The 26,877-nt window shown below is 43.6% G+C and overlaps 3 protein-coding genes across 24 annotated transcripts; 1 reads left to right on the top strand and 2 right to left on the bottom strand.

The window, feature by feature from the left end:
• Positions 1 to 790: 790 nt before the first annotated feature.
• LOC128760549 (CLIP-associating protein 1-A-like) lies at positions 791 to 17,394 on the bottom strand. 9 transcript variants are annotated; one of them, XM_053868034.1, is made up of 40 exons: positions 17,057 to 17,394; positions 16,443 to 16,786; positions 15,984 to 16,062; positions 15,772 to 15,875; positions 15,589 to 15,680; positions 15,394 to 15,469; positions 15,054 to 15,151; positions 14,854 to 14,924; positions 12,583 to 12,732; positions 12,314 to 12,390; positions 10,902 to 10,994; positions 10,683 to 10,828; positions 10,472 to 10,607; positions 10,161 to 10,231; positions 10,024 to 10,083; positions 9,522 to 9,599; positions 8,797 to 8,964; positions 8,679 to 8,713; positions 8,406 to 8,588; positions 8,269 to 8,295; positions 7,898 to 7,993; positions 7,653 to 7,817; positions 7,220 to 7,312; positions 6,627 to 6,724; positions 6,502 to 6,525; positions 6,027 to 6,274; positions 5,759 to 5,822; positions 5,304 to 5,467; positions 4,666 to 4,888; positions 4,413 to 4,511; positions 3,297 to 3,449; positions 3,111 to 3,214; positions 2,886 to 3,030; positions 2,591 to 2,810; positions 2,464 to 2,517; positions 2,168 to 2,373; positions 1,974 to 2,102; positions 1,632 to 1,838; positions 1,435 to 1,551; positions 791 to 1,341 (listed from the first exon to the last, which is right to left on the bottom strand). In XM_053868034.1, exons 2-40 carry the CDS (start codon positions 16,650 to 16,652, stop codon positions 1,258 to 1,260), a joined length of 4,647 nt encoding a protein of 1,548 aa, XP_053724009.1. In that variant the 5' UTR covers positions 16,653 to 16,786; positions 17,057 to 17,394; the 3' UTR covers positions 791 to 1,257. The 9 variants fall into 9 exon arrangements, with proteins under 9 accessions (XP_053724009.1, XP_053724025.1, XP_053724017.1 ...); XM_053868050.1 differs by lacking the exon at positions 4,413 to 4,511; XM_053868042.1 differs by lacking the exon at positions 8,269 to 8,295.
• Positions 16,469 to 23,178, top strand: LOC128760603 (high affinity cGMP-specific 3',5'-cyclic phosphodiesterase 9A-like). Of its 14 annotated transcripts, none has more exons than XM_053868169.1 (16): positions 16,469 to 16,668; positions 17,347 to 17,497; positions 18,954 to 19,071; positions 19,150 to 19,483; positions 19,578 to 19,617; positions 19,679 to 19,781; positions 19,929 to 20,059; positions 20,125 to 20,184; positions 20,253 to 20,364; positions 20,497 to 20,619; positions 20,684 to 20,776; positions 20,954 to 21,021; positions 21,105 to 21,207; positions 21,512 to 21,616; positions 21,711 to 21,857; positions 21,944 to 23,178. In XM_053868169.1, the coding sequence occupies exons 3-16, from the start codon at positions 19,015 to 19,017 to the stop codon at positions 22,025 to 22,027; spliced, it is 1,560 nt and encodes a 519-aa protein (XP_053724144.1). In that variant the 5' UTR covers positions 16,469 to 16,668; positions 17,347 to 17,497; positions 18,954 to 19,014; the 3' UTR covers positions 22,028 to 23,178. The 14 variants fall into 14 exon arrangements, with proteins under 14 accessions (XP_053724144.1, XP_053724153.1, XP_053724107.1 ...); XM_053868178.1 differs by having other exon boundaries at positions 20,253 to 20,289; positions 21,944 to 23,177; XM_053868132.1 differs by having other exon boundaries at positions 17,347 to 17,449; positions 20,253 to 20,430; positions 21,944 to 23,175.
• clcn4 (chloride channel, voltage-sensitive 4) lies at positions 22,236 to 26,684 on the bottom strand. Its single transcript, XM_053868112.1, has 12 exons — positions 26,530 to 26,684; positions 25,952 to 26,106; positions 25,758 to 25,857; positions 25,464 to 25,651; positions 25,269 to 25,391; positions 25,007 to 25,213; positions 24,770 to 24,850; positions 24,088 to 24,633; positions 23,820 to 24,006; positions 23,286 to 23,684; positions 22,984 to 23,200; positions 22,236 to 22,915 (listed from the first exon to the last, which is right to left on the bottom strand). Exons 1-12 carry the CDS (start codon positions 26,543 to 26,545, stop codon positions 22,825 to 22,827), a joined length of 2,310 nt encoding a protein of 769 aa, XP_053724087.1. The 5' UTR covers positions 26,546 to 26,684; the 3' UTR covers positions 22,236 to 22,824.
• Positions 26,685 to 26,877: the final 193 nt, after the last annotated feature.

Here is a 26,877-nt window from a genome sequence, read left to right as displayed (position 1 = left end):
AACAGGTTAAATATTACACCAGATTTGGTTCAATATCTAAATGTAATACTATGGAATGTCTGCTTCCGTTTTATTGCACAACTGTTTTAGAATTTATTTCTGACGTTCCTCCCCTTTTTAATAACCAGAATCAGAATCAGAATCAAATTTAATGCCATGGTCAGTGGGGATCCCACCAACTAGGAAAGTGATTTGAAATAAAATAAAATAAAATAAAATTCATCATGACAGTTATTATTGTCTACATACATGAAAACGTTAAAAAGATGAATAGATCTAGTGTATTTTATCGCCTGAAACATATTCCGAGTTCCGAGAAAGGATTGAATTGTCAGCTGCTAAGAGGACTCTGATTCATTTTTACATTCACTCGAATGTTCAGTGACTTTTCAAAGACTCAGTTAACGGAACACATACCAAGGTCCTGCCTTGGGGCGGGGGACAATAAAATCTGCTGAGGCCCCCGTTCTTCAACGAATCATCCCAACTCGTGAACGAACACCGAGGCTTTGAAAGACGCGTGAAAACGATCTATGGTGAGAACTGAATCCATTGCAGACGCATGAAAATGAGTGTAGGAGTAAAACATTGACACAGAGCGCCATCTTGTGCAAGTTTTCGAGCATTACATGCTCGCTACAACGGAAAACACATTATTCATAAAGGCAAAAAATACTCATTAGGAGGCAAAGAAGCAGCACGACTGATTTGTCATAAAGACTTTGACTTCACGCCATTATCAGCGATTTGGATTGGTTCTCGGAACCCACTTTGTTAAAGAGATTTTGAAGCAAGCACACAAGTGTACAAGGACGTTCCGTTTTATTGTTGATTTAAAAACATGGATAAGCACTGATGAGTTCTAAAATGACTTTTATTTTTACAGAACACAAAAAACTGCAGGAGCCAAAAAACAAAACAAAAAGGTGTTCTACGTCAGTTAAAGGGGAGCAGGGCTTCACTACACACGTTCAACAGCAGATGCAAAGGAAATTCTTCACACAGACGAAGACAACTTTCCAGCGCTTCGGGTCCTTCAGTCACAAGTCTTTACATTCCAGATACAGATCATGAAAATTGATTATGTTTGAGTGGAGGAGGAGAAGAAGGGGGGGGAGATGATGTGTGAAATACTGATAAATCCTCCACAATATTTCAGTCAAATTTGTCTTCAGGCTGAAAAGATTTTTAGGAATCTTTAAGGCTCGTAATTCTAATGTGGACTAACACAAGTGTGTGCAGGTGTTGGTGAGTGTCTCAGTAGGATGAAATGTCAGAGGAGCTGCTGCTGTTGCTGGCTGAAGTTTGGGCTCGCTTGATGTACAGGTTTAGCAGCTTCATCTGAGGCAACGACAAAAAGAAAAATTCAGCCCATATCACTGATAAAATACACACGTTTGAAGTGTTTGTTTTTTTCAGGATAAATATCAGTACCTGGCTTCCTGTCAGCTGAGCCAGGTAGGGCTTCAGCTCCTCTCCGATGACTGAGTAGATGGCAACCAGACAGAAGACACTTGCCTTTCTCACACTGCTCTCTGTGTTGTCGTATCCCTGGGTAGGCGTGGTCGGCGCTCATTAGCATATTGCCAAAAAAATGATGTAGCACTGGCAGGCAATGGGCGCTGAAGTACCTGAAGTAATCCTGGGATGACATCCGGCAGAAGCTGGTGCAGCGGTTCCTTGGTAACACGCTCAATTGCTCGGGTCTGCATCTTGATGGCGGCGAGGTTGATGGGGAAGTCTGCCGTCTGGACGATGGGACACAGGACCTTGATGCACTGCTCAGGGTGGGCCGAGCCGGCCAGAGTGGACGCAGCCTCTTCTGCTGCTCGCACAACCTTGGAAACAAGTTGAGTGTTGAGTGAGAGTTTAAGCATCGGATGACTTTCTTTCTCAGTAACTCAGTAATGAAAGTTACATCATTGATGTTGCACAACTCCTTAAATATGTCGACACTGTCACGCATGTATCACCTCCTTGTGCGAGTCCTTGTGGGCCTCCAGCGTCTTCATGATGGTGAGCTCAGCGTAGTTTTTGAAGCGAGCCGGTTGGTTCCGCAGAATCTCCCGGAGGACGCGCAGTGCAAGGGCTCGAATGGTGTGCTGTGAGAACAACACAGTCAGATTTGGAGCGAGCCACTTTTTCAAACAGGACGGCACAGGCTCACATCTCGGTCCTCCAAGGTCTCCAGCAGCAACAGCAGCATGGTTTTGAAGTGTTCCTCCCACACGGCGGCGCTGTCCTCACGTGCCACTTTCAGCAGCTCCAGCAGCGTGGCACGCCTGTCCTCAGGGTTCCGCTCACCGACCTGTGTTGACGACAGCTCCTTCAGCAGCTCTGCTACCAGCTCCAGCTGCTCTGCTGCTCCTCCACCTGGAAAGTGAAAGTCGTGAAGAGCGTTAGCACCCACCACCAAGCCCTACGGAAAGGTTTGATGAGAAGAGTAAATTCAATGGCTGTTACCTTGGTAACCTTTTGGATTCATGATCTTGTTCTCCACAGATTCTGGGTGGCGACCTTATGATGGAGACAGCAACTTTAAATATCTGGCAGGCAGCCAGACAGAACACCCAACCACGCAGAGGCTCACCACTTTCATCCAGCAAGCCCTCCTTCAGTCCCCCCTTGTCCATCATGCTGATGCCATCACTGTAGTTGTAGGGGTTATAGTCCCGGAACCGTGGGCCAGCAAAGGACGGTGGGGATGGCGTGTTCAGTAATGAGGTTTTGTTATCCAGAGCCATGCGACCGCCCTCCACCACGTCACCACATAAACGAGTATCGGAATCGGTCGAAGCTCCGCCCCCTAACTGTAAATATGTCAGAGATCAGATGGAGCAAGTGAGACTCTTCCTGGTGTTGGCCACAGCGACATCTGTTCTCACCATCTCCCTCCTGCCCTCCCGCCTGAGGGGCTCCATTAAGTCCTCTTGGCTGCGGAAGCTGAAGTTCTGGATGGCCTCTGTGACACCACGGAGTGAGCTGTACAGTTCCTCAGAGTTCAGGTTCTCGCTGTCATCCTCTAGAGCGCTGGAGGGAAATACAAACGCGAGATTACTAGTGTCTCCATTGATATTGGGAGAAGAAAGGAAAAAGAAGATCGTCCCCACCTGGGTGACAATGAGGCATGAGAGCAGGAGGTTGGTGAGGTGAGCGGGCTGCTGCGACTGCTTGACTGGCGGGGCAGAGATCGCCCAGAGTTGCTTGGAGAAGCCTGGATATGAGAACAGAATAAAGATCACAACTTCTGTAGTGTTTTGACGAGACAAGTTTTCTTGCTTGCTCGCGTGAGGTACCGTAGAAATGTTGCTTGCAGCGCCCACATTTCTCAGGTGGCTGTGCAGCAGTTTGGTGGTGCCATCCTGGAAGGTTTTAGGAAGCGCTCCGAGAAGCATCGTGAACTCAGGAGTGTTCAGCTCAAACAGAGAGATCAGAACCACTTGAGCCGCCTGCCAACAAAATGAAGCACATCAGAACTAATATCCACAAAAAAAAAATTCCACTTGGCACCAGCAGCACATCCTGCGCCATCTGTCAAGAAAGAGTGAAGAACATTGACAGGATGGTGAGATGCCAGACGAGAAGAGAGGCATGGGGAGACGGAGAGTGTCAGACAGAACAGGGACAACTGAAGTTACTGAAAAAAGGAGAAGTTGTGAAATGAAGCACGATAGTATTCAGAACTCAATATTAATGAATTTATTTTTAGTGTAAACACTCACTGTGAAATTGTTGCCACTCGTTTTTATGAACACCAAAATAAAAGAGAAGACTATATATAAACAATGTGAATTAAAGTTGCTCCCTTCAGCAGCAGGTCACATGCAGTGGGATTATTTGTTAGTTTCAGCAGTCTAACATGATCTTCATGCTAAGTTCACATGTTTTGGTGCGTAATTATATCAGCTTTTTTTAATACTAGCTTCTGTTTATCTTTTTCTGTCGACCTGATTCACCATGTAGTACTACTCATCACCTTCTGACCAGCAGAAACACACGGCAACTGGGCTCCCAGTCCACCAGTTAGAGAGGTTACTCATTGTCATGTACCCGGGAACTAAATGGGTGGACTCAGCTAGTTTATGATCCTGGGGCCATCACCAGGGGCAGTGCACGACATGCTAACTGATACCAAATTGTTAAAACACATTTAACCACATTAGTAACCCTGTAAACAAGTCTTATGAATCTCATATTTAAAAATGATTCTTAAAACATCTTAAAAAATAACAAAAAAACAAAGCTTTCTTGAACAACTGGCAAAGGGGGCTATGGTGGTCTTCAATGTGCTTGCAGCAGCCACTGGACTGTTCCCAAAGCTAAACAAGAGTCCGCTCATTTAGTCGTGTCAGTTTTTCAGTACATGAGTCTATGAATTAAATCAGATTCATGCCGTCATGTGATTCCACTACCTGCTTGCACTGCTCTTCCAAGCTGCTATCCCCCGGAAGGGGGGCAGTGCTTCTGACGGGTCGGCTTGAGACCTCTGGCCCTCCCCAGTTATGGAGGGTCTGGGTTGGGTATGTGTCGGTGACAGGTGAAGAAAAGAAATGAAGACATAAAAAGAAACAAACAGAGGGACGAGAGAAATAAAAAAACAAACATAAAAGAAGAAATGAAAAGGGTCGGGGATTATGGGAGGGACTTCCTGACACCACATCCTACCTTGCGCACATCGGAACTCTTGGGCTCAGCCGTCCAGGTGATGATGCGTGACACAGCGAGGCGCGTCTCACTGGTGTTGACAAAGTGGGTGGGATCCATTTGACGAGTTAACGCCTCCACATAGCGCAGCAGCGCCACCTTCACCTTTAGGTTTGGCGTCTGAGTCTGATCCACAATGAAGCGCATCAGGATGTTGAACTGATGATCGCACGGAAAGGACTCCCTGCCGTGGAAGAGTTTGTATTAAAAACATGGCACAAGTCAAACAATGTATTTCGCCTGCTTTCAGACACACCAACTGTTAAGCGGTGACTGTGAGAACCATTGACCATGACTGAAGTCATGCTTTGACACTGATATTACTATTACACATACATATGGTTTGTCTTGTGTCAAACTTTCCAAAGTGTTGTGAATTTAGACTGTAATTGAACTCCTGGTTATCACATTAGGCCATAAAAACCGTCATATGACCACTTCAACTTCAGCACAAACATTCCAAACTTTAGTTATATAATGGAGAACTGTGAGCTTTTGTGTCTGGTGGAAACATTACACCCCACAGGTAACCAGATTATCAAAGTATTATAAAGTGAAGACAATTAAGGACACTTTGGTACTAAAGACGCTGCGCTAACCTGGTTACATCCAGTGCTCTTTGGACCTTGGCCTGAACAGACCCAAGCAGATCAGCACCCATCTTCTTCAGCAGCTGTGTGAGCAATACGAAGAGCCAGTCCTGCAGGTCGTCTCGATGCAGCACAATGAAGTCCACCAGAGTCTCCAAGAACATGCTGAACACCTGAGGATGAAACCAGAACCTGGTGAGAACATTCCTGTTTGCAGAGACCAGAGCGATTCATCAGGAGACAAAATACTCACTCTCTGTTCATAATCCACGACAGACGAGACCGACGAAGCATGCAACAAAAAACACACACATGAGAACATACAACACCGTTGCTAATCTTAGATCAACGTTCAGTCTTCGTCCTCATTGGTGTGACTAATGATTTCAATTACTTATTTGAGCTCATGTCAGGTGTTAATGGGTCATGAATGAGGTTTTTGTCCTTGTCTGAGGCAGTCTCACCTTGCTATGGGGATCTGCAAACATCCTGGTGAAGATCTCACACAACCTCTTCAGCTCCACACGACTGAAAGCAAAAGCAGAATTTCCAGTGAAGTTCAAAGTAACTGAAGTAAAAAACAGATTTTTTTAAATTCAGTCATGTAGGAGATCTATGCCATTCTAGCTTCATCTTTAGCTGATATATCCCCATATTATTTCATGACCATCTAGCATGCTCTTGTTTAGAGAGGCATTCAGTTTGTTCTACAGTGTTATTTATCTGCATCACCTGAGTGTGCGGTGGCTCTTGAGCAAGTTCTGCAGACCAAGGAGACCCTCCTTCCTCTCAGACCAGTTGGAGCTAGCGCAGTGATTGAGCACCTCGGCCACGTCCTCCGTCTGTCGAAGGTAGAGTGGAGCAGCACCGCCGTTCCTGGAGCTGTAGGAGCGCTCTGAACAGGCACTGGATGCGTCACTGTTGGCGTCGTCATCCGAGTTCATACCCGGGGATTCAAACCTCCGACGGACCGGCCGTCGCTGTAATGAAAAAGACAATGATTTGAATATTTATTTCATCGAGCAATATTGAGAATAGGCATTCTGCAGTGTAGCAACAGCAACTGTTTTGTAAGCCCAGTTAGGCTGGTCTCAGTCAAGTCAAGCTTCAGTTGAGTCTTCCTGCTCTACAGTCATGCAGGTTTCTACAAATGCCATGCAAGGATCCGCCCGGTCATGCAGGCGGCTGGTGAAGACAATCAGCCTACCTTACTTCTGGAGTCTCCTAACAGCTGATGTGTTTAAGTCCAGAACAGAAGACAGGAATTGATAGATTTACACACAACTCTTCGTCACTTGCTCATAATTCATTTTGGACGCCATGTGTCCTTACCAAAGCATCAGCTACAGCTGCCTCCACCTCTGTGCTGGTGTTGAGGATCTTCATGGCGTTCACGGAGGCTGAGAGCCGAGAGTGTTCAGATAAACGATCTGGAAATGCAAAAACATACGTTTACCTCTTTTCTTTCTGACTTAACTCCACATGAATGTTAATAATATTTTGCCACAAATTTACAAATTTTGCTGCAAGGTCAACAATGTCATCACATGTAATTCCATTGGGATCATGGCACAATACACACAGAATATTCCTCTTTCTTTCACAGAGCATGAACACAAACATTTGAAACAAAAAGCTGAAAATAGACAAAACAGGAGAAAAGAGCAAACAGAATGAAAAAAAGAAATTTAAAGGAAGTGGAAATACAAGGTGACGCATGAGGAGAAAGTCATCCAAACGCTACAAGGGAAATTACCACAGAAAAACACAAAAAGCAAATAAATTTAAAGTGTAGAGAATGTCTCCACACTTCCATTATCTGGCCTCTGAAGGATTTTGAAGTAAGCATTACGTTGCCAAATGTTGATGCAGTTCTGATTGGTCCCAATAAGGATGGTGGCAGTTGGTTTCTGTACCATACTTACCAAGGGGAGAGGGGCTGGGGTCTCGGCTGCTCTCGCGACTGGTTTCGCGGCTACAGCCTTGACTCATGCTGGGGCGAGGGATTCTGCTGCGGGCTGGAGAGCGAGGCCCAACATACAGGAAGGTGTGAGCATATACAGGGGGTTTGAAGCAAAGAGACAAAGACAGACAAGTGATAGTGTGAAGGAAAGTTGACTCTCAGCAGAAGTTAGTGAAGCAGTGGCCGAAGAAGACGCAGACACAAGGAAGTATATATCAAATTTGAAGACGAAATCCCGCTTTATGACTCAGTTTCTCCAGGCAAGATTTACTTAGATGATTGACAACTCTGCAAACTTCAAGGCAGGTTTACATAAGAGCGTGCTGTGCATTTGATACACACTTTGGCAAATAGCTCAGGCCATAATAAGGACTGCTATATTAAATTCTGTTCACCTGCACCGGCTCTGGACGGGCTTGTCTCACGACTGCATCCTTGACTACGGTGACCTCGAGGCCGACTCACACTACTGCTGGAGTGGGTGGGGCCTACAGTTGGCCGTGGGATTCTTCTGTAAGTGGTGCTTAGGAGTCTTCCTGGAGAGCCAGACCTGCTGCCAGCTGCAAGAAAAACACGATATAAAGGTCAGGGTTTGCACGTGTTAGAGCATTGGTTGCCTAAATGAAAGAAAGTGGCTCACGTTGAGACTGTGAGACCACCTTCCCTCTGCTGCGACCACGACTGTCTGTCACCGTCGCCCCGTTTCCTGCACTTGTCCTGCGAGTACGAACTCGACCTGTCAATCAAAAAGAGAAAGAATTTAATATAGCTGGTAAATAAAACTGCCTAAGACTGGTGAAATAAGACAAAAAGGCTGATCAGACATAAAAGATTGCTTAAATCGATGTCTCAAGTTGTTCAAAAATGAAGGTCTTGTGCAAAAAAGATTGGGATGAAAACTATAATAAAATGATCAACAGTGCCTCTCTGAGTGAAATAAAATCACAGGTAATGATTTAGCCCCAGTTGTGAAACCGCACACCGATAAAGGAGTCATTTATCGCCGCTTACCATCACCATTCACAGACCATGAGTCGTCTGTCGGCAGTGAGACAGGAAAGACAAACAAGGGTCAGAGGAAAGGGGTAGAAGGAGAGGAGGATGTAATATCCGCCCATGGCATTTGTACCAAGAATAAGGTGTCTCACCGAGTGAGGCGTAGGATCCAGGAGGAAGGGTGCTAAATGTGGAGGATGAAGCAGTGGAGGACACCGGTGTCATGCGTGTATGACTTGCAGCTGAGGCTGCAGCATTAACATCGACATCACTGCGAGATCTTTGGAGGGAACTGGAAGAGGTGATGGGGGTTCTGGAGGGTTGAGGAGCTTTCACTGCAGGGACAGACCAGTGGGTAATGTCAAGGGGGGGGGGGGGGTCTCAGGACAGACAAAGAACATTACAGAGAGGCTTTGGACACTTGCCTCGACCAGCGGTGCTCTTCACACTCAGGGGTCGACTGAGAAGGCAAAAAGATGTCAGGCTTAAAATTTCAAGTTTCAACAGAATAGCAATGGGCCGTGCAATAGTTCTGTGGCTTACTTCAGACTCTCTTGGGAAGATGAAGATGAGCGGCCAGACACTGGCAGTGACATTGCACTGTCTCCACTCCTTAGATGGGCCTGCAGCGCCCTCTGGTAGGATGCCTCTAGACTCTGAAACAGGCTCTCCGCCTCCCGGGTGAAGTGAGCGTGGAAGCTCCAGTAACATCTGAACAAATTGTGAGATTCTTAACCTGAACCTCATGTACTCTTGACTTTTAACAATTGCATACTGTCATGACAATGGACAGAAACATCATTCAATAATTCTACATAGGTAGAACGCCATATAGTCAATAACTACAAATCCATCAACAATCCATCTTATTGAATCAATTTTGAGTCTGTTGTGACAAAAACACATTTCACTGGACAAACGTATATTTTGTCCCCAGATTTATTTCACTATAGGTGTAAAAACATGTTGAGTCAAACTAGTCAACACTCACAGCAAATAACCGCAGGGGATAATTTAGAACTGAATATAACTTTAAAATGTGGATCGTGAGTACTTTAGGTCATTTTTTAAATTCCTTCAGTATAGGTTGGTGGCAGCAATATAGTATATATTTTTATTAGTAATGTCAATACAACATATGAAGAATATTATCACACTCTAATGAATGTTCCCTGACTGATTTTATAGTTCTTTATAGTTCAGAGGGTGTCCTTTTGATCCCCACACATGAGTCAACTAAAGTAAGAAGGCACTAGACTCGTTCTCACCTTCTGGCCACGGCCCGAGCGTCTCCATCTGCATCATAGATTCCTTTCTTGATAGTCTCTGTGAGCAAGGCAGAGTGTCTGAAACAAGATTAAGATTAAAATTAAGATGGGAGAGAAAAACACAGGATGGACAAACTAAAGCAAACAGAAGAAAAGTGAAAATAAATAGCAACACCTTCACTCTTTCACACTATTAACTATTAAACTTTAAAACATTTTAGATGATTTGTCACAAACATGTGAATTAAAGAATGTCTCCTTATTCCAATTTTATTTACTTGTTATTTACTATGTTTTTCCCCTTTCAAATTGACATGGAAAAAAAGACAAATGGCAACTAGATCACAGCGGTTCAAGGTTTGGATCATGTTTCTACCTCTGACTGCAGCACAAAGAACCTCAGGAGACAGAGAAACCAATTCCCCACCCATGTCTCCATGGAAACTGCAGAATGAGACTGTGCGGGTGTCAAATGACGTTTCATCAGGTCACATGACCTCACCTCTCCAGGGAGCTTGTGTGCCACTCCTGCAGGGCCAGGTCCAAAAACTCATAACAACGTCTAGCGAAACAAAGAATTAAGGTTAACACAAAACTGTAAACAAGTTGAAAATTATCATAAAAGAAGTGACTTCTCACCTCCTGACTGCCACGGACTTGGAGGAACAGTTGCTGGTGATGATGGGGATTAGACGAGGGTAATGTGTGTGCTGAAACACCAAAAAAACATTAGGTATCTACAAACAGCTGTGGTGTTTAAAAAAATGTTCATGCTTTTGAACCCATTATAGATCCGTTTTACTTCGGGCAATTAATATAATGTCACCAAAGTCGCATTTCAGAAGTTCCGCGTATTCCGGTATTCAGTTTTCTAGGATTCTAAGATGTTCGAAAGCAGCTTCTCATCATTAGACAAAAGTATGGAGAAGTGAGACGACGGATGAGCATACCCTTAGGAGGAGACGGATAGCGGCAATGCCTGATGTGGCCATGACCTTTGCACTGTTGGGGACAAGGTTTACAAGGGCTGGCAGAACCGATTCTGCTGCATGGTCAAATCGGCTCCCCAATACTGAAGACAGGTGTCTGAGGATCAATCATACATTATCAATGAGGTGTCATCATCCTTAGATATATACGGGTCTTGGAGTTTAAACTCACCCTAATGTGATACAAGCCTCCCGAACAACCTGTGAACGCAGGTCTTTTGCAGACTGTTTGAACAGAGGCTCCATCAGCCGCAGCTGAGGCAGAAACCCTTCATAATCTGCTGCGCCAGCCAGAAGCAAAGAGCGAACCTTCTTAAGCTGGAAAAACACATGTATATCAACATTTCTGTACTCATGTTGTGTCATGATGCAGACTGTCACATCATCTCACCGCCGCCACTCTCAGCTCCCAGTCTTTCTTGTCATCCGACAAAACATCTCTGATCTTTGTCATTGTTTCCTCCACCTCTCTGTTTGAATAAATCTGTGGACGATATATAGAATCAGTTTTTGAGTGACACTACTTCAACACCTTAGTAGTGGTGTGTTTACAGAGTGACATAGTTCAGCAAATAACAAGGTGCAAAGTGCAACTTTTGACTTATCTTTTTTTGTTGTAGTTCACCAAGACGACAGCTGACATTCAACTCATTTTTTGTGTGATGATGAACCACTATCAAATGTAGCATATTTTGAAGAGCAGCTCTGTCTTACAGAACAAAATACTTAACAGTTGTATTGAACTTTTGACAAGAAATAAAGGGGTATTTCATAGTACAGCCTTTTTCAACTGGTGTACTGTGAAGTGGGAAATGATCCAGTTTCACCCAATTAGTCCGGAGATGGTTATAAAGAAAGCTGAGGCAAAGAATGTTAAATATAAGTCAGGACATTCCTCATTAAAACAAAATCTGGAAACATTTGCAAACAAACATATTTTGTACAATTTGTATCTGCAAATATGATGTCAAAATGGCTGAGTGTGAGCTACAATTTTTCACAACTTAAAATAGATTTTCAACAGGACTTTCGACTAAGCACAATTGCACTTTGGCCGAGGTACCATTGGTGGCTATGAGCCTCAGGATTTTTTCAATGAAGTGTGGTGTGGCTTAAAAAAGGTTGAAAAACACTCATGGTTTTCAATCTTCCTTGAATAACACTGTCACGGCACACTTCGTTCATTGAGATATATATATATATATATATATATATATATATATATATATATATATATATATATATATACACATACATACATATATATATATATATATATGTATATATATACTGTTGGTACTTCCTTACACTGCCATCAATGAGTATGATGATAATGGTAAAGATATCATCTGTAAATTTAAATTCCTTTTGAACCATCCAAAAAAGAATTGAGCGTGAATGGTAATGAGTTAATATGGAAATGGAAATTCAATTTGAGTATCTTGTATCTTTAAATGTGGCATGACTGCCGCTGTTAGTCAGAAACTTCCTTAGATTGGAAACTGCTGAAAAACTACCACACCCATCATGCATTGGGGTCTAACTGAGCTAAGTCTTACTGTTGCTAGAAAACACAGGCTTGACTGGTTTGAAGTGACAAAACACACAATCTCATATCAGAATACAACCTTATACAAAAAATGCACTTCAGCAGTGCAACAGTAGATGCAAAAGATAAGCACAGAACCACGCATCTGCAGCAATGGTGTTATTCCCCTGATGTCAATATGGATAAATCATTTTGTCACCATGTTGGATCGGTTGAATCACGTTGAAAGACATTTATGTTAAAGGATAAGGTACCTGGACTGTTGGAACATCCTCGAACGCCTGGATGAAGTCTTCCTCATCCACAGCACCAGCAGCCAGACCGTCCCTGCCTACAAAATACCAATGTGGAAAAAGTTCAGCCAGAAGTAGCCAGATGTACTATTACTACTTAATTCATTAGGTTATCAGACAACATCACATTGTTCCAAAAATCGGAATACTGAAAGCTGTGTTACAAAGTGGTTATCGTTTAGTATGTTCAGTGTGTGAAAAAACAAAAAACATAACAAAACATGACTGACCAGCTCCCTTGTTGCCAGACGCTCCTGAGGGAGGGGCAGGGCGTCTGAATGACCCCATGCTCACGTTTTTCCTCCCACAAGACGATCCGGTTCTGGAGGAGGACGAAGAGCGCCCGCCATCCACAGAGTCATCGTCATCCAAATTCTTATCTGTCAGGAGAGATGCATGACAACAGTGAGAGGTGATGATGGTTCAGAACAGTTTAAGTTACTATTTTTTAGACATAATTTGGTATTTAATTAAATAAATAATTATAAACGTTTATTAAATACGTAACGGCATTTCTACCTACAGCCTAAAACAGAGTCAATAAACAAAAACCACTGTGCTAGTTGCTTATGATTCAGCGAGCTTTGTTTAGCTGAGCAACATCTCCAAGTTTCTTTGTAGGATTATCTGTTGAATTTGGCTCCAGCTGATAAAAAACACGTCCTGGCAGTGAACAATTTTGATGAACCCCCACAGCGTGTGCACACCCACACACAAAGTCACACACAGCATGCGTTATCAGGTTGCAGTTTTTCCTTTCCTCTGCGCCTTGCCTCGCTACTGCCACACGCTTGCTCTCCCGTCTATGGCCTCCTCTCTGCCCTCCTCACTTCATGCAGACATGGAGCACCTTACATGAGCAGATCCTCCTGCAATCCAGTCTGTGCAGCATGCCAGCAGCTGTTCCTACGGCCTCCTCACATCCTCCCACTGCAATTGCACAGAAGGAGGAGGAGCGGCAATATAATCCTCCTCCGTCTGCACTTTCGCCTCCAATTCACACGATGTGAGGAAGCATGAAGACAGAGCAGGAGCGAAGACAGAGGAGAGCAAAGGGAGGGGTGGGAGGCGGAGCTTTGTGTGACAGTGATGTCAGCATGACTCAGGATTACAAGAGGAAGGAGGACTGAGAGGAAACCGCAGCTCCATCACATAATCTGAACAGCTGCACATTAAATATTCATCTGCAATCGGTTCTATGCTCAAAAGAGAGCGCCCCCTCTGAGTCGACTCAAGTCATTGACTTTTTTTTTTTTAACAGATAAAATTTCCCTTATTCTATCCCGACTACTACTTTGCTAAAAGACAATCATTCCAAGACTCCATTGACTTAACAAGATTATCCACTTCTCCGTGCCCCTGACTTCCTGACACCATCGAGAATCTCTGCCTAAGGCTCATGTTGACACTCCTGGCAGCTTTTCAGAGACTCCGTGGACAGAGGACGTCTGATGGAATCTGACAGATGATCTTGCCTTTGCTAATTCACATAATGATGAGGCTATGGGAGCTCAGATTAGTTGAAATCTCATGCAAAAAAACAAACTAAGCTATGAGAACTAAAAGGATGTGAAGACTTCAGCAGATTTCAGACCTGTAGCAGCAGCTGAGGGAAGAGCTAAATTGAAATAGCAACATGAGCAAACTAGCGATTATAGAGGTTTAAGAGGTTTGTGAGAATGTTACAACGAAGACAAGGCTGTTACAAAAACAGGAAACCATTTGAAAGACTGCACATTTAGAACGTAATGCATAAACAGGCCAAAAGGCAGACATAGATCCGATTTGTTTTAAACAAGGAATGCAGCACAGGTTGGAGGCAGCTCATGTGATGACAAACCACAAGACAGGCTGCTCACAATTGATTTCAGAAGTCATGAATAAGCCAACCTTCAAAATAGTACAATAGAGGTGCCTGAGTATATTGTCCAGCCTAGCAATAGCAGGTATTAACCCCGTCAAAGAAAGCAACTCCACTAAAAAGTTACTGCTTTTTGAACAAAAGGAGAATTTTCTTATTTCATCCATGTGAAATGCAAGTAGAATCTTTAGGGAGAAAAGCCAAGTGGCAGGAATATGCTACTGCCTTGGTCATAGGGTATTTAGTTCAAGGACACCTTGTCTGTGCTCTCTAAGTCAACTAACAACTCTCGAGCCAGCTTCACATATTTTGGTCTATAGTCAGCAATGCAGAACTTTTAATTCACAAACCAGCTGCTTAAGGACTGAGCCTCTGAGAGAGTATGAGCCCATCTAACTGGATGTTATTTTGAATTCCAAAACACTAAGGAAAAAAAATCACCACTCCTCAGATGAACTCATCTTGCTGTTATACTATTTGTTCAGCAACATAACATTGTAACTTTTTAAGAGCAAAAAGCTACAAATCCCCTACTGACTGTAAAACTGACATTCACTCATTATCAGGTTTTGTGTCCTCTAAAGCAACATTGTAGGTATCACACAACTCCTATAAGAGTAATCATAAGTCTTAGTCTTACCTGAAACTGGTGATGGCACCATGTTTCCAGACCTCTGGACTTCATCAAAGCGGCTGAATAGGGCATTTAACCTGCAAAGACATGAGAACAAATTGTTTTAACAATGATTCCCAGCTCCTATTATTAATAAGTAAAGACAGCTTAATATGCAGAATAAACAATGAGAGAACGACTTTGACTATATGCATGCTTAAACACACCAAGACTGCGGCAGTCCCTTCTTGCCCAAGTCGATCCGAACTCTCTCTCCCACATGACGGTAGATCTCTACTAGACAATTCATGGCTCCATCACGAACCTGGACATGGAAAATAACACCATAAAGAGCGGCAGCATATTATTGTTTCATTTTTGTAGAAATTTATATGAGAGAAATGTGCAGGAGAAACCAAATTCAACAATAAGATGAATATGAAAGAGGTTTAAAAATTAACATTGCTTATTTTGCTGGTTAGTAGATGGCAAGATTTTAAATGAGTGTGTTACATTGAAAATGACGGTCAAAAAAGGGTATATTTCAGAAGATGAGAGAAAACCCACCTGACTGTTCGGATCTCCAAGCAGGTTACAGATTTGAGGGACCATCTTACTGAGTGTTAAACTCTGAGATCCAAACCTGATCCAAATAAAAACACATCTTAACAAACCAATAACAATAGTTACAATAATAACAATGTAATAATTACTGTTTTTATTTCGACTCAAAATGTTTGTGGAATAATAATGATAACTTACACATTGAGTGTTGAGATGAGACAGAGGCAGAGTCCTTCTCTGGTCCTGTAGTTCTTGTGTTTAAAACCTCCCATCAACCTTTCCCACACGTACTGATCAAACAGAATCAAAACAGAAATTATATCTCAAGCTGACACATTGGACTCTAATAGGGAGGCGTACAATATATACAATGATGTGTACCTGTGGGTTGGCAGCCTGGTCCATCAACTTTAGCAGCAGAGACTGGTCTTGGTCTCTCACTTGGTCCTTGGCATCTCCAAGACGATCAATCAAACTAGGAAGCACTAAAACAAACAATCATTGACAATGATTTCAAAAGCGCAAACACAAAATCAAGTGTAGATGAGTCAGTCAACACCAAAACTTATTCACCAGTCCTGTATTTCACTCACCTGTGCCCACCTGAGTCCTGAATCTTTCCTGAAGTCGTGTGATCAGAGCTGAAAGGATGTCCATCCCAAATAACACCACCTGGCACATGGAATTGAACAGAGTATTGGAGTACAATGACATGAAAAAAATACTCAAAAATGTTGCCACAATAGTGGAAGGAACATTAACTGCTATGCATTAGAAAACCAAACGTATTATTGGCCAACAAAATGTATCTAGGCAACTGGCTCAAATAAATAGCTCCAGGTCCGAGTAGTCATGATCATTATCTTTATGTTCACATGACAAGATTATTTTAAATTCCTGACAAGAGCAATTCAACAGAGCGAAAATAAGTAATTCATCGGTAAACAAGTTGTGTTTCCTTCACAATGCTCTACTACTACAGGACGTCTACACATGAAAGACTGATAGATTGAAGTCACGGTTTGATTATAAAAATGTGATCAAAAACGTACTTTAAAGTTATTTGAGTTGACCCAGGAGCTGGCCACGGCGTCCACTGTCCGATCCAACATGGTCTGGTCCTTTTCCAGATCCGGGGTACGCTCCTGGTCCAGAATGAGCTCCGTGATCTCCTGACCCACCTGGAGCCTCTTCCCCATGTCCTTCTGCATCACCTGCTCCAGCAAATATTCCACACCCACGACCGCCACCTCCTCTTCCATGGCTGTAGGTGTATAGGTCAGTGGAGTTTTAGAGTCCGGTTCGGTCCACAGCAGGCGTATTTCTTTTTCCAGGGAAGCCGCTACTATGGCTAACTAGCTCATTAGCCCACACAGGAGGGCGATTTCATCATTTTCTGCAACAATAAAAAGAATTAGGTGAAATAACTCCACACTAAATTAGACTCTGAAGATACGTGGATACAATAAAGGGTGTGTTTCCCATATGTGTGTGCAACTTCCAGCCATTGTTTTTAGCATCGCCGCTACATTGTGCATGACCCGCTAACTAGAGCAGTTAGCTTCCCCGCTGGACTTGACATCGCTAACCTCAAAAATCTTGCGCTAGGCCACATGTGTTCAATCGATAAGGAATAGCCCTTCGTTAGAGTCGAGCTTTTTGTTACCGTTCTGTTTTCGATCGACTCGGTCGTTTGTTCCCTAAATCTAGTCGTCCATTCACCCGCCGAGTTGCTTCTGGAAAGAGTCAAAAGTGGCGTTGCCGCTTTAGACAGCAAACCGCATCATTTCCATTCCTGTTACAACGTCCATTTCCAGGCGCCGCTACGTTCTAACCGACTTCTCCAACATCGACAGTTCACATCGACAATCGAATTCACGTTGATTTAAGTTTAAAAGTTATAAATATCGTTAACGAAGAGGAGCTGTGGTGAAATTAAAGAATGTCCTCCTACAGCCGCCGTAGAGGATGCGGCGAAGGGAGAGGCAGAACTGCGGCTCATGCTGGTGCTACTGAGGCCTGTGCAGACACGGAGGAACTACGACGTCTGCTGGCTGTTGTGAGGCCGTGCAACAACACTGCAGGAAAATAGGACAACGCTAACTGTGTATTGAATGAGTGCATACGACCTATTCAATTGCTTTGTTTCTCCAATAATCCCCCTTAAAATTATTATTATTAGAATTATATAATTTGTCCATGCTCTTGTCCTTGATCTCTGTCTGTCGTTTTAAGCCTGTACCTGTATGTGTCTACATTGACAGTCGCATCTCACAGACAGCAGAAGCAGCTCCACACCAATGACACATCTCTAGTTTCCCCACCGCGGGACTAATAGAGGCCATCTCATCTAATCTAGTTTTGACTGTCTCTCAATGTAAAAGAATTAATATTTATGGAAGTTGGATGTCAAACATTCTGACCCACTTCTCTATTCCTGCTGCGTTCATTCCCATTTATCAACCCATGCATCATTCAGTTCTCTCATTCAGGCTCTCGATTTGGACAGAGCATTATTATTATTATTATTATTATTATTATTAGTAGTAGTAGTAGTAGTAGTAGTAGTAGTAGTAGTAGTAGTAGTAGTATTCAGGAGTAATTGAAGCCAACAGGTAACAGCATCTGTAAACAGCAGGGATAAATGCCAGTGGAGACCCAGCAGTAGTGTAGGCCTGGGGTGGTCCAGTAAATATCTATAGTGGTATGGGCTTGAGAGGGCCCGAGTCTTAAATGTAATTTACATGTGGTTTCTAAAATATTATAAAACATGGACAAAAACAAGAAAATGTCCAATTATGACAGTTAGTGGTTAGCAATGTTATTTGATTAAATATTGTTTCATTTTTATGCTGCAAGATTTTTTTATTTTTTTGTGGTGAATATCTTTATTACAAAATATTTTTACATTTCTTGGAGACTGAAGACGTTATCAAGATGTTATACCTTGAATTGAAATAGTAATCAATGAAGAAAAAAGTACAATTTCTGGTGTAAGACCCCCACATTCACACATGATGGGGAACATACCCCACAGGGCTTTTGAGAATTTGTCTTACAGAAGGCTTGCAGTGTCTTTGGGAATATCATGAGGAGAACAAGATTTTTACAAATCAATGCATCATGTTTAGGTTCAAATGTTATGTATAATTTGACGAGTCTTGTTTGCATTATTTACATTATTTATTTTGTTTTCTTAAGATGTTTAAGTTTTCTTAAGTTTCTGTTTTTTCTGTCATTTTAAGTGAGTAATCCTCAATCACTTGCATTACCAGGGAAACATTGCTGTGAAAGTTTGCTGTTAAGAAATGGAGTGCAATGCAGTTGTTTACACCATATATTGTATCTTACAATATAGATAAGTTGATCAAATGAAAATCAAATTTCAAAATACTGTTCATAAGAAATAACTGCATGCTTTCTACAATGTGGTAGCTCAGTCTAAAAGAATACTCCATTTTAGAAGGATATGCGAGTCATATGCGAGTCAGAGAGGAGTGGTCAGAGTGTCACCTGCAGGCCTCCCTCTTCCCTTTCCCTCTGATCTGTCCATCACCTTGCAGTTGTGTCTGTGGTCCTGAAACGACTTGCCGATGAAGAAGAAAGTGATCCATTTCATGGTTCATGGTCACCTGGAGAGAGCAGAGTTCAGCGACGACTGCTCAGCTGCGGAAGTCAAAGGTCAGACTTGTTGTTAACGTGACTTTGTGACAATAGTTTAAACGACTAGGATGAACGATTTTAGCCATGTCACCACAGGTGCCTTGGCTCGAGCGCCGGGTGCTGCTGACAGGTTGTTCAGCTGAAGCGATGTCATCTGCACATGAGCAAGTGTTCTGTGTGTGTGTGTGCCATCCTTCGTGTTCACATTATGAAGTTGTTATCAATCTGTCTGATGTTTTTATGATTGAGTGGTGGATTAATGATCATTGTTATGAGTCAGACCTCTTCAGAGCAGCAGCAGAAGCAGAGCCTCATCACATCTTGAAAATGTTCAAACCAAATGGCAGCATTGTGAAAATCTCTCCACTACTAGACAACAACACTCCAGAGTCATATTACAGATTGGAGGTGGTGGCCACGGACCTGACCTGTGAGAATTCTCTCACAACTCACACTTACATTATCACTGAGTCATTCATCAGCATTGTCACCTAAAGGTTGCTTTCACTTGTCTCTGGCTACAGCTGTTTCCATACCGGCAGAATTGGATGACATGGAGCTACGGTGAGTGATGGCCACAGTGTCGTTGGACACGTTCCTATTATATCAATGCTTCTGTGATCAGACTTCAGCACCTGGAGAACAAACTCATGGAGGATGCTGAGAAGACTCCTGGGGTGATGTGTGAGATCCAGGCACAGGTGGAGAAGTTCAAGAGAAAACTGGAGGTTGTTAAAGTTCCCAAAGCATCATGTTTTGTTTAAATCTCGGCACCATTTTTCATTAGATTGTATGAGGTTTCTCCCGGTGTCACTTTGGGAGGACTCTGCATCCAGAATCATTGGTAGATGGGTGACATATGTCTTATTGTTAAGAGTGTGGAACATCTGAGTTGGCTGGGTTTGTTTCGCGATGAAGTGGATCAGCAGAGGCTCCAACAAAAAACATCTCGTTTGAGTGAACATGAGGAACGCAGCTTGGTCTACAAAAAGTTCATTCACATGAGGTAACACCTGTTGTCCTTAAACCCTGCTGGAACGGTGTTATTGTAATATTTCCATTGTGGGACAGCTCCCTGCAGGTGACTGAAGAAGTAAGAGATCATTTGAAGACCCCAGTTTTCGATAACTGGTGAGAAGACGTACACACAAAATGCACACACTCACACACTCAGTATTTCCTGTGTATGGACCCGACAGGCAGTGGGAGGAGTCCGAGATGCTGGTGCTTCTGCAGGTGATGTTCACTGACCTGGACTTCCTGACAGCCTTCCACATCGAGCTGAGTGTTCTGCAGAACTTCCTGTTTGAGGTGTTCTGTCACTACAACAGCATCCCCTTCCACAACTTCCAGCATTGCTTCTGTGTCACACAGATGGTGCGGCTCACGTGACCTGTCACATGGCGCTCCACTGCCCATTAGTGATGCATGTGTGTGTTGTAGATGTACGGACTCATCTGGTTGACTGATCTCAGAAACAAGTTAGGGCCCATGGACTTGTTGATCATGGTGACTGCTGCCCTGTGCCACGACCTCGATCATCCAGGCTACAACAACGTCTACCAGGTTCGACACCGACTTCTAGTCCATGCTGTTGTGGCTTTTCTAACACTGTTTGAATGCTGAACAGATCAATGCTCAGACTGACCTTGCTCTCCGATACAACGACATCTCACCACTGGAAAACCATCACTGTGCTGTTGCCTTTGGAATCCTCTCCAAGGTGAAGTAGGACCAGCAAAGAAAACAAACTAGTTGTCTTAAGTTTCCAGATCATCACAGGACCACTGGTTTAATTGTCCACCAGAGAACACAAAAGTAGTCCCAAGCAAAACTCATGCGACACCATTTTTCTTAAGTGTATGATATTCATAAATCTTTTATGTGGGTTTTTCCTCAGCCGGAGTGCAACATCTTAAAGAATCTCAGCAACAATCAGTACAAACACTTCAGAGGCGGAATGATCAAGTACTGCTGAAGCTAAGACACTTTTTCACTTTAACCTGAACAAACATAACCACGTTGCCTCTCTAATATTGTGAATATTTCAGGTGTATCCTGGCCACAGACATGGCACGACATAATGAAATTCTCAACAAGTTCAAAGTCATCCTGCCAGTGTTCGACTTCAACAACAAGGACCACAAGGAAGTGGTAATGACACCTTGCTCATTCACTCATTTTCCTCTACTTATTCCGAATGGGGTCGGAGGTTTTGGCGACACATACATCATCTGTCATAATTTAAACAGAAGGGTCAATGTCCACCTCAAAAGGCAATTGCAACTTTTCTTTTATGTTAGAAATGTGAAACATTTTTGCATATTATTTTCACTCGGTCTGCTCGGGTTAGGTCCTGCATGAGTCTCTTTCAGGCACTGCACTTTCCTCCCGCAGCCCACAATTTATTTATTTATTTTTTTTGTTGGTCTGAGTTGAAATCTGTTTTCTGTTGCAGCTGATGAAGATCATGGTGAAAGTCAGTGACATTTCGAACGAGGCGCGGCCCATGGCAGTGGCAGAGCCCTGGCTTGACTGTCTGCTACAGGAGTTCTTCAACCAGGTCAGAGCCAGTTGTCATCAGGACTTTACACCTCTGCCCATAACATTCCAGCACATTGTTTCACCAAGTATAAAGAGCATGTTGTCCTTGCCAGAGCGACTCAGAGAAAAGCAGAGGCCTCCCTGTGACTCCTTTCATGGACCGAGATACAGTCTCCAAACCCTCATCTCAAACTAACTTCATCAGATTTGTTCTTATACCGCTTTTCAGTGAGCTCACCAACTTGTTCCCCTGTCTGGAGGTAACATTCTTCCTTCACTCGTCTAAAATTTGGAGCATTCTTCAGGAAACCTGCATTTACCTGTACATCATGTACTTGTGATACAGCAACACATCCTGGAACCAGTCCGCCGAGCTCTGGATTATTATGCTGGATTGGAGGGAGCTGGAGGAAAGGACAAGACACCTTGACAACTTGGAGAAGCTTTTCGGCTGAGCCAGATGAATACTTGACAGCTTTTTCTTTAGGCAGAATGACCCTGCTGATAGGACTGCTGCTAGTTATCTTACTTTCACATGAAAGAGCACTAATTTCCTGTGGTTTAATTTCACAAAAAAAAAAAATATCAACACTGTCTTGTTTGTGACATTTAACACAAAAGTGTGTAGATAGAAAATTCACAATTAAATGTATATTTATTTATTCACATTGAATGATTTTTAAAAGGAAAAATGCCAGTCTCAGTGTAAGGAAAAAAACAAAACAAACCCACAAAAGGGATACCTGACACAGAACCATTTAAATACATTCAAAATATTCCACAATAATAAACACGTTTATTTACATGATAATAAATAAACTTCATAAATTAGTCAAATGTAGTGTTAAATTCAGTCCTTCACTAGAAGCCATTGCCACTGATTGTTTCTCTTTCTAAATGTTGACGGTTCATGTCCTGTCCTTCACATCATGAGCTGTTATTCTACTGAGTGTGATGAAAGTCAGCACGGCCACTTTCATTCACTTGGATAACATAGCAGCAAACTAAATTAGTAAAATCATTGTGTTGGAAGAGGCAGGTGATAGAAATGAGGGTTCCAGTTAAGATAGACACAGTTTGTTGTTAGTAGTGTGGCACAGAGAACGTCTTGACACCATTACAGGCGAGATCAGTGACTGCAGTAGGCGGGGCTTGACACTGGACCAGCTGCATTATCAGGACGTTGGTTCAGCATGAGAGGCTGGAGTCTGAGTGTGGTGATCTGGACTAGTTAAACATGATGGATTCAGGGTCCTGGTTCATCATCTGGGCCATGTGACGAAGCACGTCCTTCTTTGTGATAATGCCCAGTAGACGTCTGACAGGAACAGAAATGTGGGTTAGATTTTAACCTTCAATTTCATGTCAATGCAAATCATCTCTCACCCGCTGCGTGTCACTAGACACTGGCGTAAGCCCAATTTACGGAAAATATCCACAACAGTCTCCATGGGTGTGTGGTCAGTGACGGTGAAGGGGCTCAGGTTGAGGATGCGGCGCAGCTTCAGGGGCTGTGGGTCAGTGGGTGGCAGCTGTGGTGCATCCTCTGTAAAGTAAACTACCGAGCTGCTGACCACGCCCTCCTGCTGACGACGGGCGTTCTCTGTGACAAAGTTTGGTGAGATTAACTTTGATTCAATAAAACAGAGAGGAGACAGAAAGAATGGTAGCTGGTGTCGATTACTTACTGACAGCCAGCGTCAGGTCACGACGCTGAACAAAGCCAATCAATCTCTCAGACTCTCGCGACACGACAACAGGGAATCCATTGTAGTCTGTGTCTTTGATCAGTGTCTCCACATCCTCCAGTGTGGTGGCGTCCTGCGTCAGCAAGGCTAGTGGCGGGTCACTGCGCCGTGGCCGCATCACGTCAGCAGCAAGTGTACGATGTGTGAACTCGTCCCGGACATCCAAGTAGGGATACCCATTCAGTTGGATGTGCGACTCATAAATGCCCTCCTTTCCAAACGCGTCTGCCACCCACTTACTGGTGACAGCAGCAGCCATCAAAGGAACAATATACTCCAGACCACCCGTCAGCTCAAACATGATGACCACTAAAGATACCGTCATTCTGGTCACACCACCTGAGTTGGGAGGGAAAAAAAACAGTGTGACTGCAGGACACTGCGATAGCAGCTCCTCATCTATGTGTCACTTCTGAGGGACTGACTGTGGCACTGAACCTAAAAAGCCGAGCTCTTGGATCCATAATTGCTCACCAAGACATGCAGCCGCTCCCACCATGGCATAAAGTCCAGGTGTGACACAATCTGCACCAGGTCGGCACCAGTTCTTGAAGATGATCCAGTCATGGTGGTGATATGCCATCTGCTCAACGGCAATGCCCACGATCCGACCTGCGATGGCACCCACCGCCATGCTTGGTATAAAGAGACCTGAGGGTATCTGAAAGACATAAAACCTTCTTAACCCATGAAGAAGCTGGCTGGATGATTGATGAAAAGTAACATTTCACTTTTAACAAACCTTCATGCCGAACGTGAAGATTGTGATAACGATTTTGAAGATGAGCGCAAGAGCCAGCTGCCACAGAGCATTGTAGACACCTGGACCAGCAGGCCGATCCGGGATGTCATCAACGGGCCGGCTCATGTTGGGGTTGTTGATGTAGTCACATAATTGAGAAGATTCAAGTGCACCACAGTCATTGAACAATTCGGAGATCAGCTCACTGGTACTGCGTCTGGTGTATGGGTTGGGGAATGCCAGAACTGCAGTAATCCCAGTCACTGCAATGACCTCAAGGACTGGGTACTTCCCCAGCTGTGTGGTCTTCCGGCGGCGACACCAGGCAATGTTAGCGCGGATGAACAGTGTCCCCCAGAGGCCACCAAACACACCAAGCAGGATGAAAGGCACCAGCTCTGCCATGTACCAGGGAGTGTGGTACTCCACGTAGAAAAGAACTAGGCGGCTGTTTCCAAATGGGTTGATGGAGCGAAGTGTGAAGGCAGCAACAAGTGCTGCAAAGAAGGAACGCCACAGAGTCTTCAGAGGAAAGTAGTAGCTGACCTGCCCATGGAGAAAAATGAAGTTCATGATCAAAGTGAGAACTTTTGAGCGATGTATTTCAACAAAGGCAAAGTTAATGTTTTTGTTTAAAACATTTATTTGCATTTTTATTTAAAGAGAAAGATGCTGCTCCAACCTCCTCCAAACTGAACAGAACTCCTCCAATGGGTGCTCCAAAGGCAACTGAAACTCCAGCAGCTGCTGCAGCTGACAAGACCTAAATAACGACATGAAATTATAATAAATATTATTTCTAAATAATAAATAATAAATCAAGACTAATTGATTTAAAAGTGGCCTGAAGAGTCTTTGATGACCTAGAAGACATGAGTGGACTGGTGAATCAAACAGATTTTAAGTTTTTTATACCGACCTCTCTGCGCTTCCCCTCGTTCTTGCTGTACTTGGAGAAGAGACTGCAGAAAAGGTTGCCACAGCAACATGCTACGTGGACCAGTGGCCCCTCCTTTCCGAGACTGAGGCCAGATGACACAGCCAAAACCAGTGTGACGGTCTTGATTAGAAGCGTCCACTTGCCCAGGTAGCCTCGGATGATAAAGCCGCTCAAGATGGTCTTGATCTGGGAATGATCTATGTGTTAGCGCCAATTCGACTTTCAAAACAAATTGACTCACCTCAGGGATCCCTGATCCACATGCGTACGGAGCAAAGACTCGAACCAGTGACACAGCCAGAAAGGAAAACAGCAGAGCCCAAAGGACGTACAGGAAATAGTTCAGTAGGTATGCGCCTGCACCCTGACAGCCAGAGAGAAGTTCAATGAGATCATAACATATTTTTTGCGTACATTTTTCTAAGCCAATCCTGACCTCAGTGTGACCTGTCATCAGCTCTGCCCATTTTTGCCATTGTGGGCATTTGTCCCGGTCATCAAACGTGGTCTCATTGGACGTCCAGCAGCATTGTTCGTGACTGTACCAGAACGCTGAAAGGCACACCCCCTCCTTCAGGTCAGTCATCCAGTCCACAGCCAGGTCAATGACACCTGCCAGTGTCCCTGAAAAAGTGACGCAAGCCCTTTTAGTCAGCAACTTGGTGACATGGAAGGATGGGTGGTAAGAAGCAGGGACAAAACACTGTTGTGGAAGTGTCAAGGCACATACCTGAGAGCAGACCGATGAGCAGCATCACAACCCATCCTGACCAGGCATCCAACAGACTTTTTATCAGCTCCCAAAGTGACTCCTTACTCTTACTGGTGATCTGCATCACAATCATCATCGGAACCCAAATTACAACACGCATATATCTACTGTGACTTCTGCAGAATACTCAGGCCTGAGTGTCACAGCATTACCTTTCGGTGTCGATCTGTATCCCTGGATTTCTCTCGCAGCCAGTCAATGGTGTGAAAGTCTTCATAGGTCCCCACGTCAGGGAAAGGTTCGTCCAAGAAGTCCATCAGGTTCCCTGCACCGTTCATTTCTTCAGTGGGTGTGGCTCCACTGAGACCTGGAAGTGGGGACGCAACAGCAGATCTTTTTCAGAACAAGTCATGTTCAAACACGTTCAAACACATTGTAAACTAAACGAAGTAAATCTCATGTCAACTAGCTTTTTAAAACGACAAGTGGCTCAAGAAGACACGTGCACATTTCCTTTATTTTTGTTGAGAGTTGTACACGAAATATTTAGAGATCACATTTTTTAAAACTATACATTTGAAACAATCTATTGACCGCATACCGTAACGTCAGCGGTCTGTATTTAAAAATAAATACAGCAACAAATATACGCCCCGCTCATTTACTGCGGTGCAACGACGGACGTGCGCAAAAAAAAGTATTTTATAAAAAACGCAGGTTCATGGGTGCCTGCATCGAGTGCTAATGCATCAGCTAGCGTTAGCTCAGTGAATACGGATGTTTGTTTTACCTTCATTGGAGTCCATGGCGGTGACGGCAGGTCGTATTGCAATTTGCCTACGTCAGGTTTATATAAATAATGGCTCTATGGACATTTTGGGGGTGAATAAAAATTCCATACATAAACAAATGTAGCCGAGATTTTTCCCAGAATGCAGCGGAAATAGACAGTCTCGCGATGCGTTACGAGACTATCTGCTCTCTGCGTGTTTAACATGTAGTGCGAAATGTGTTGTATTTTCTTTTTTTGTTGGAAACGTAATTCGTCGTCCGTTTTTGAATGGTTTGAACAGTTTTGTTGTCAGTCTTGAAATAGCCTATATTTTACGGCAAAAATACTAAAACGCGTAGTTGTCAT

This window comes from Synchiropus splendidus, chromosome 1 (assembly GCF_027744825.2).
Source record: "Synchiropus splendidus isolate RoL2022-P1 chromosome 1, RoL_Sspl_1.0, whole genome shotgun sequence".
In the NCBI taxonomy this organism is placed as follows: Eukaryota; Metazoa; Chordata; class Actinopteri; order Syngnathiformes; family Callionymidae; genus Synchiropus; species Synchiropus splendidus.
This window is presented reverse-complemented; position numbering and strand designations above follow the sequence as displayed.

What these genes read in the sequence shown, in the direction of transcription:
- LOC128760549 (XM_053868034.1), bottom strand. Translation starts at nt 16,652, where the DNA reads ATGGAAGAGGAGGTGGCGGTCGTGGGTGTGGAATATTTGCTGGAGCAG. An exon ending in CAGGACTCAGGTGGGCACAG is followed by an intron (nt 15,876 to 15,983) that starts GTGAGTGAAATA and finishes TGTTTGTTTTAG; the next exon opens with TGCTTCCTAGTTTGATTGAT. An exon ending in AGAGTTCCGATGTGCGCAAG is followed by an intron (nt 4,512 to 4,665) that starts GTAGGATGTGGT and finishes TACCCAACCCAG; the next exon opens with ACCCTCCATAACTGGGGAGG.
- LOC128760603 (XM_053868151.1), top strand. Translation starts at nt 19,015, where the DNA reads ATGGTCACCTGGAGAGAGCAGAGTTCAGCGACGACTGCTCAGCTGCGG. An exon ending in TTCAGAGGCGGAATGATCAA is followed by an intron (nt 21,022 to 21,104) that starts GTACTGCTGAAG and finishes TGAATATTTCAG; the next exon opens with GTGTATCCTGGCCACAGACA. An exon ending in ACTTGTTCCCCTGTCTGGAG is followed by an intron (nt 21,858 to 21,943) that starts GTAACATTCTTC and finishes CTTGTGATACAG; the next exon opens with CAACACATCCTGGAACCAGT.
- clcn4 (XM_053868112.1), bottom strand. An exon ending in TGATGACAGGTCACACTGAG is followed by an intron (nt 25,392 to 25,463) that starts GTCAGGATTGGC and finishes TCTGGCTGTCAG; the next exon opens with GGTGCAGGCGCATACCTACT. An exon ending in TGACCTGACGCTGGCTGTCA is followed by an intron (nt 23,201 to 23,285) that starts GTAAGTAATCGA and finishes ACTTTGTCACAG; the next exon opens with AGAACGCCCGTCGTCAGCAG.